Genomic DNA, 8846 nt, shown 5'->3' on the forward strand with positions numbered 1-8846 from the left:
TTTATAAATAGGGTGCTTATGAAACCTCAACAGTTAACATGTATACCTCAGGGATGGAGAGATAAGACAGTGGTTAAGAGCATGTGGCGCTCTTGCAGAAGACTGAATTCAGCTCCTAGTTCCTATATCAGGTGCCTCAGAAGCACTTGTTTAAAAAAACACTGATGCTTCTACATGCACAGGTAGTCATGTGCACACCACATATACAGTAATTAATTAAACATAAATCTTTAACATGCATGTTTCATTCCCTCTAAACTATCATTCTGTGTACCTACCAAGGAAAATGGGCTTTTCTTTTTCATTTATTTTTAATTTATTTATGTATTCACTTTAAATCCCTACCACAGCCCCCTCTCTGCTCTCCTCTGGTCCCACCCTTCAATCCTCTTCCCCCATCCCCTCAAAATGGGCTTTTTCATCATGTAGGCACAAAAGGTTAAAAACAACCAGGCTTGCCTTCACGTATGTCTAACGGTTCTTGTACTTTGTACAGGGATCCTCGAGCCAGTCCTCTGCGATGAGTAAGAAGCCCCTTGTTCAAGAAACAAAGCCTGAAAAGAAGAGAAAGCATACTTAAAATAGTTTCCAGAGCTGCTTCTCGAGGAACCTACAAAATTTCACCTTTTCCAGAGTATCTAGCCACATACCAATGTTAGTATATAGGAGTTTTCAGTCCCCAAGTGTGTGATTTAAGGGTACTTAATCATTTGCATTACTCCTTTTGTGTGCTTTCGTGATGTGCAGCAGCCAGAGGACAACTTCAGGAGTCTATGGTAACCTACCACCTTGTTTTTGAGGCAGTGTCTCTTCTGTTCCTGCCATGCTACAAACTCCAGCTTAGCTGGCCTCTGAGATTCCTTATGATTCTCCTGTCTCTTTCTCTTATCCTGCCATGAGAATGCTGGGACTAAAGAATATTCAGCTTCTTTTTTTCAATTTTTACAGGGGTTCCAGGGATGGAACTCACCTTGTCAGGTAAGTACTCTTATTCACTGATCCACCTTGACAGACTGCCTCTACTTTTTAAGGGAGGGTCTATGAGCCCTTATGCCTGCCTGTCCCCTCCCCCCATGTGTGTGCCTGAAGACTGAACCTAGTGCCATGCAAGCTAGACCACTGTGCCTTCAAACCCCTACCCCTGCATCTACTTTGGCTTTATTTTTTAATTTAATTTTATTTTTTTTACAATTTATTCACTTTATATCCCCATTGTAGCCCCCTCTCTCACCTCCTCCGAGTCCCACCCTCCCTCCTTCTCCCACCTTCCTCCTCCCTCAGTCCACTGAAAGGAGGAGTCAAGCAAGAGTTTGTCAGGAAAACATTTAAAGACAGAATTAAACATGGAACATTAACGGAAAGAGAGGCACTCAGGGAAAGGACAGACCCCAGGATAGGTGTGGATTACTCAAGAGTTACCTGGCTTTTTTTGTTGTTGTTGAGACAGGGTCTTACATGGTCTTGATATGTAGCTGAAAATGAATGACCTTGAGGTTCTGATCCTCCTGCCTCCACCTTCTGAGTGCTACAAAAGCTGTGCCTTACCACACCTGCCACACCAATTGGAAGTTGGCACGGTTTTTTGTTGTTTTTTTGATTTTGTCATACTAGGTATTGAACCCAGGGCCTTAAAAATGCCAGCCTAGGGCTCTCCCACTGATCTATTGTATTCTCAGCCCAACTAATTCCTCAGATCTGCAAATAATCTGCAAAATAAGCAAAAGATATGAACTGAACCAGGTTTAATCAATTTTGTCTTGTCCTTTCCATTTTTTTTTTTTTTTGGCTTCAGAATCCCACAACTAATTTGATAAGCAAATAAGCACAATAATTATGAACATTTACTTTGCTCTTTATTATCACTCCATATTTCATCAAAAGATAAGATCAAGTCAATTACAAACTAATCATCTTTGAACTATGAATCAGCTCTTTGGCACTAAAAGAAAAGTACTAACTAGACCTGTCTAGAAATGTCCTAGGTCCCTAGTGAAATAAAATAAAAGCTATGTACCCCAAGGGGCTTTACCAATCTTCTCAAAAGTAAACTGGGTAAGTTGATTTTAGCTTACTGTTGCCTAAGTGTTGACTCTTGGCCGTATACTACTGTATCAGTAATAACATATATATCAGCCTGGTGTGGTGGCAGATCCCTGTGAGTTCAAGGCCAGCCAGGTCTACACAATGAGTTCCAGGACTTGGAGGGCTAGAAAGTGAGACTCTTTCCCAAACACAGGAGCTTACGAGCGCACACACACATGCACACATGCGCACACACACACACACACACACACACACACACACACACTAGAAATTAGCAAACTGATATGTGAAAGCACAGTTAGAAACTTACAGAAGGGATCAAAAATACCAAACACTGGCAAATCATTCTAGCTCAAGTTACTAGCAAACTCTTCCTACATAATGTGAGGATAATAATTAACGAAAAAATTACATTTTTACCTTTTCTTGGAGCCCAAGCTACTAAATTACAGTGTTCAGTCAAAGTCACTCAGTAAAAATGTTTTGTTAATTGCACAACCACTCTGGAAATCAATCTGGTGCTTTCTCAGACAATTAGGAATAGCTCTTCCTCAAGATCCAGCCACTCCTAGGCATATATCCAAAATATACTCAAGTACACAACAAGGACATTTGCTCAACCATGTTTGTAGCAGCTTTATTTGTAATAGCCAGAAGCTGGAAACAACCCAGATGCCTCTCCACTGAAGAATGGATACAGAAATTGTGGTACATCTACACGATGGAATATTACTCAGCAATAAAAAAAAAAAAAGAGGAAATCATGAAATTTGCAGGTAAATGGTGGGAACAGGAAAAGATCATCCTGAGTGAAGTATCTCAGAAGCAGACATACATAGGGTATACACTCACTCAGAAGTGGATATTAGACATGTAATATAGAATAAACCTACTAAAATCTGTACACCTAAAGAAACTAACCAAGAGGGAGGACTTTGGCTAAAATGTTCAATCCCCATTTGGAACAAAGAGGATGGACATCAGAAGAAGGAGAAAACGGAACAGGACAGGAACCTGCCACAAAGGGCCTCTGAAAGGCTCCACACTGCAGGGTATCAAAGCAGATGCTGAGACTTATGGCCAACCTTTGGGCAGAATGCAGGGAACCCTATGAAAGAAGTGGGAAATAATAAGACCTGGAGAAGACAGGAGCTCCACAAGGAGAGCAACAAAACAAAACAAAAAATCTGGACATAGGTGTCTTATCTGAGAATGATACTCCAACTAAGGACCATTCATGGAGATAACCTAGAACCCCTGCACAGATGTAGCCCATGGCAGTTCAGTGTCCAAGTGGGTTCCCTAGTAAGGGGAACAGGGACTGTCTCTGATATGAACTGATTGGTCTGCTCTTTGATCAGCTCTCTTTGAGGGGGAAGAAGCCTTACCAGGCCACAGAGGAAGACAATGCAGCCACTCCTCATGAGACCTGATAGACTAGAATCAGAAAGGGAGGAAGACCTCCCCTATCAGTGGACTGGGGGAGGGGCATGAGTGGAGAAGGAAAAGGGAAGGTGGGATTGGGAGGGGAAAAGGGAGGGAGCTACAGGGAAGATGTAAAGCGAATAAATTTTAATTAATTAGAATTTAAAAAATTACTTAAAAATGTTTTTTTTAAATCTACTTACATGTAGTTTTGACAAATGTATGTTGCTAGAATAAGTCTGACCTTTCACCAAGCCTATTAATACAGTTGCAAAAGAACACATAATTATGCATACTTGCTCACTGGAAATTTTAACACCTTAGCCATCTGGTCATCTTATTTAGCGATGACGTAATCCCTGCTGTCCCACTAAAACAGAAATGCTTGTTAAAAGACTTTAGTCTTTATGCTCTCTTTATTCATCATCAGTAAGTGACTTCTTTTACACAGTAACCTTTCCCTCTTCTGTACTTTTCTACACAGATTAATAGTCTTCTTGATCTTAATCTTCAAATTTGAATTTTCTCAGAATGTGATTTAGATTTTCTATTTTTCACCATTGCACACGTTTTATGTATATTCAAATCTATTATACATTTTATGTATATTCAAATCTCCTCTATCCTGCCATCTCATAAACTGGGGTTCATAAACAGAGTATACCTAGTCTGAAATAACGTAACAGAGGATGGAAGGTGATCCAGTCACAATCCTGGCAACCTGAGTTCAATCCACAGGACCCACAGAAAGGTTAAAGTGAAGAAGAGACTCTACAAAGCTGTCCTTTGACCACAACATGCACACTATGGCACACATGCACACAAACACACATCCTGCAGGTATACACATAGACACACTTTTTTTCTAAATAGAAAGCACTGGAGAGATTGGGAAGACGTCTTGGTGGATAGGAATGCTTGCTGTGCAAGCAGGAGGAACTGGATTCAGATATAAGCAACCACATAAAAAGTCAGGTGTGGCCGCATGTGTACCTATAACCCCAGAGGCAGAAAATTACCAGGGCTTACTGGCCAGCCAGTCTAGCCTAAACGATAGTCTGTAGTCTCAGTGACAGCTCCTGTCCCATGGGGATAAGGCATGTGATAGAGCAGGATGCCTGATGACCTATGGTTTCTCTGTGCAAACATGGACAAACGAACACATACATGTACATACATCACCTCACCCAACATGTACACATACATATATGAAGAACATGCTGAAAAAAAATCACTAATCATTTCTATTGCTACCATTAACTGAAAGACAAAACAGCCCCAAATTGAAATCTCAGTAACATAAAGAGGTAGAATTGAATGCAGAAAAACACCTGGGTTGACATATTTGGAAAGTTAGTCTTGGGGGCCTAATTTACATGTGCAGCCTTAAAAATTGGGAAATACATTCAAAGGCAATTTGAACACTTAAAAATAAAAAAAAAATAAATCACTGTATAAATTGAGCATATAGCTGAATAGCTTGAGTGCTCCTCTAGCATGCTTGAGTCCCTGGGTTCAATTTCCAGCAGATATAACAGCAAAGATGACGGAACATGCCTGCAGTCAGTATCTGAGAGGCCAAAGTATGTGTGCATCTATATATGGGAATGTGTACATGCACGTGAGCATGTCTGAGTGACTGTGGCATCCAACACAAGGCACTGACCCTCCTGAGCTGAAGTTACAGGTGATTGTGAGCTATTTGACACAGGTACTGAGATCTGAACTCAGGTCCTCTGGGAGAGCAGCAAGCTCTTAACCATACAGCCACCTCTCTAATCCCTGAACTATATATCTTAAAACTTGAAAAAAGGCTTATAGAACAGTCATATGAAGAACAGATTTTTAACAGCTGTACCATATATTTGTGTTTTTAAGCTGTCTCACCTAGAACAACTTCTAGTCTTAAAGCTCCATTAATGGTAAAGAAGTACACCTTTTATATTTTACATATTACTACTCTATCTTTTTGTTTTAGACAAAAAAAAAAACCTTACAAATGTGTTACAATTACTCACACTGTCAATTCAGTGCTGTGCTATAGGTTTACAGCCCAGGAGCTGTCAGCTCTATCATTTGGTCTAGGCTATTTCATCTGGGGTTGTGTAAATCCACTCTGCAATGTTGGATAAATGACAATAATCTCTTAACAGCACTGTGGTCAGAGCATAGCCTCACTGTTAGATGGTAAAGAGCTGAAATAAAAGAGGCGGGGTAATGGCTTAATCAACACCCAGTCCCTCAGTACCTCCAGATTACTTTACTAGCCTCCTTATCTGCAATAAGGAGGCTAGTTTTAGAGGAAACTGCAAATGCATCCAAGGTTTTAGAGGAAACTGCAAATGCATCCTTTAGGATACTCAGGCCACAGAAGCCCGAGACTGAGCCTTTGTAATGAAAGAAGCCCAAGAATCTCAACTTCTCCATGGCTTGCCTAGGGAGCCACAAAGTCACCTCAAGTTGTGACTAGAAACAGCCTGGATCCATCCTAGGTTCCAAATATGGAGAAAATTGCAAAAAAAAAGTTACTGCATTGTCAGTGCAAGGCTGGGGGTGTTAGGAGTGTAGGGGTCCTGCTAAGCATGAGTGAAGCTACACAGTTACAGCACAAGCAAGTTTATTCTTTCGCCCACTACACTGAGGAATTACTTCTATATGCAGAAAAAAATCAAGCGGGATGACTGACGTGTGTGTGTGTGTGTGTGTGTGTGTGTGTGTGTGTGTGTGTGTGTTGTGTGTGAAAGACAGAGAGAGAGAGAGAGAGAGAGAGAGAGAGAGAGAGAGAGAGAAAGAGAGAGCACTACACAAGCAAACACCAAATACTCCAATCACCTCAGACAGTCTGTACTCTTATAGGAATTACTCCTCTACTAGACTTTGACAAAATTCAGAGTTCAAAGGACTCACAAGAAAGAAACAGAAATGAAGAGTGGAAGGAAGGACTTCTAAATTGAGGGAAGGAGAACTCAAGAAAGGTCTGGTAGGAGCTGGGAAATAGCTCAATGATTAAAACCGTTTCTTTTTAAAAATTTTCTTGAGATGTTATTTTTATATGTCTGGGTGTTCTGCTTGCATGTATGCCTGTGCCTGTAGAGGTCAAAACAGGGGTTCAAGATCTCCTGCAACTGAAGTCATTGAACCTGGGTCCTCTGGAAAAACAAATAACCCTTAGCCGCTGAGCCTACTCTCAAGCCAAGAGGACTTAATTTTCTCCTCTCATTTCCTCTCCATATACCCTCCCATAATACCTCTCCTTGCTCTTTCATTCCATTTTCAGCTAGACAGTAAAACTGTTCCCTTAACAGTCCCTTCACTGCTACTGGAACAGTACTCCGTAAAAAGCCCTAAAAGCATTAGGAAGCCAATCAATACTTTTTTTATTATCTTTTTTTTAAATTTTGTTTAAAATTTATTCATTTTGTATTGCAATAGTAGCCCTTCCCTCATCTCCTTCCAACCTCCCTCCCTTTCCCCCCATCATCCTCCCCTAGTGCACTGAAAATGGGGAGTCTTCTTCCCCTACTATCTGACCCTAGCATATCAAGTCTCATCAGGACTGCTTGGCCTGGATCCTCTTGTTCTGTGGCCTGGAAAGGAGACTCTGCCAGGGGAAAGTGATCAAAGAGCAGGCAATTGAGTTCATGTCAGAGACTGCCCCTGCTCTCCTTATTAAGGAACTCACTTGGAGACTGAGCTGCCTATGGGCTAGATCATTGCAGGGGATCTAGTTCCTCTCCATGCTAGGTCCCACAACTAAGGGATTTTAGCTTTTAAAAAATGTGCCATGGCCACTGAGGGTCAAACACCTCGCTAAGCAGGTCTTCTCTAGATGGTGGCAGGGAGGTGAATATCTCCTGGGCCCAGGACCCTGGGCCTGTTCTTTCTAGTATAGCAATGGCCATCCTTTTGAATTGCTTTCTCCCAGTGTCTTGTTTAGGGTGGCATTTGGACCTGTGGACTTTCACGGATACGTTTAGAACAAACAAGAAAGGGGTATAGTATCTAACTCGGGATATTTGTATCAGTTACTATGAAAAGTCAGGAACATAAGTATTTTGTGTAGTTACCCAGAAATTAACATATCTTCAACACCGCTTCAGTGATAAAATATTAGATACTTTCAAGGCAGAAATTTGTCATTTGAATAGTTACTGCCAGATGCTTAGATGATAAAAAGTTCCTGAATCACACATTAATGCTAGATTTTTTGAGTAGATCAAAAGAAATTTACTACCTAAAAATGAACAAGGATCTGACAGGATGGGTATGATGGTGTGTGCCTGTAATCACAGCACTTAGGACTGTAAGACAATCTGAAGTTCTAGACCAGCTTGGCTGACGCAGAAAAGTCCAGCCAAACCGAGAATTAGTGAAACTGTGCCTCAATAAATAGGCAAAAGACAAGGCTTATTCCACACACACAAATCTCTGTTCATGTAGAAAGAACATCTTAGGAGTCTAATTGTAATGGATGAGTTAAGGTTCTCACAAATCCATTCTATAAAGTACGAAGTCTTTAACTTCACTAAAAGGCTGTTTTCTAAAATTCTGATGGTAAGCTATCACCTGAATGGCACTTAGATCCTCATGTCCATTTCCAAATGCATATTATTAATCACCTGCTAGGTGGCCAGTAATAAGCCCACCACTTACAGTGATGGCCATCAAGGGGATTTGAATAGTGAGGAAGAAAGGAAGGGGTTGAGTCTTCTAGATACCAGGCCTCTTAACTACACAGAACACATAGAATTACAATAAAGTGACTGATATATTGAGTGATGAAGTAGTAGGAGTTCTGCTTTATTGTGGCTATATAGGGAGCTTTGTTTATATTTCACAAACTAATTGCAAACGTATAAGCAACTACTTTTAGACTTCATCTGAATTAAAATGTGAGTCTAGAGAAAAGATGTAGCCAGAAAGCTTTGTGTTGTTACAGGTCAATGAGCATGAACTACGGGGGTCAGCTAGCCACATCTGATAATGTGGAAGGTGCTCACAACTCACTCTCTGCTCAAAGATTTGCAGACGTGTGAGCCACAGTGGACTGTGAAGCACTGACATACCAGAGAGAGCTCATCTGGGTTCAAAGTCCGATGTTGCCTATGCTAGGTACATGTTAACGCTGGACAATTTGCCCGAATTTCTTTCTTCATCTTACGATACACACTTGTGATGATAAAGTGAAAATTCATCTGGCTTCCTTAGTACAATGCCTACCACCTGACACGTACTTCATAACTGGAAGCTAGGTTGATGATGAGTTTGGCTCAGCTTATTTTTCCTTACTTTAGGAAGAGAGTGCTTTTTTTGTCTTTAATGTCTACCTTGATCAGTAAATATCTTTGAACTTTGATAGATTTTGATACTATTCAAGA

At 40.8% G+C, this 8846-nt stretch overlaps 1 protein-coding gene across 1 annotated transcript in view; it reads right to left on the minus strand.

Annotated features, from left to right (window-relative positions):
* Nucleotides 1-8738, minus strand: part of Acot9 (acyl-CoA thioesterase 9) — a 33114-nt gene extending 24376 nt beyond the window's left edge. Inside the window, exon 1 of the mRNA XM_060374734.1 lies at nucleotides 460-8738. Coding sequence (XP_060230717.1) covers nucleotides 460-574 — 115 coding nt within the window. The 5' untranslated portion in view covers nucleotides 575-8738. The remainder of the gene's footprint in view (nucleotides 1-459) is intronic.
* Nucleotides 8739-8846: the final 108 nt, after the last annotated feature.

Source organism: Meriones unguiculatus, chromosome X (assembly GCF_030254825.1).
Source record: "Meriones unguiculatus strain TT.TT164.6M chromosome X, Bangor_MerUng_6.1, whole genome shotgun sequence".
NCBI classification, from domain to species: Eukaryota; Metazoa; Chordata; class Mammalia; order Rodentia; family Muridae; genus Meriones; species Meriones unguiculatus.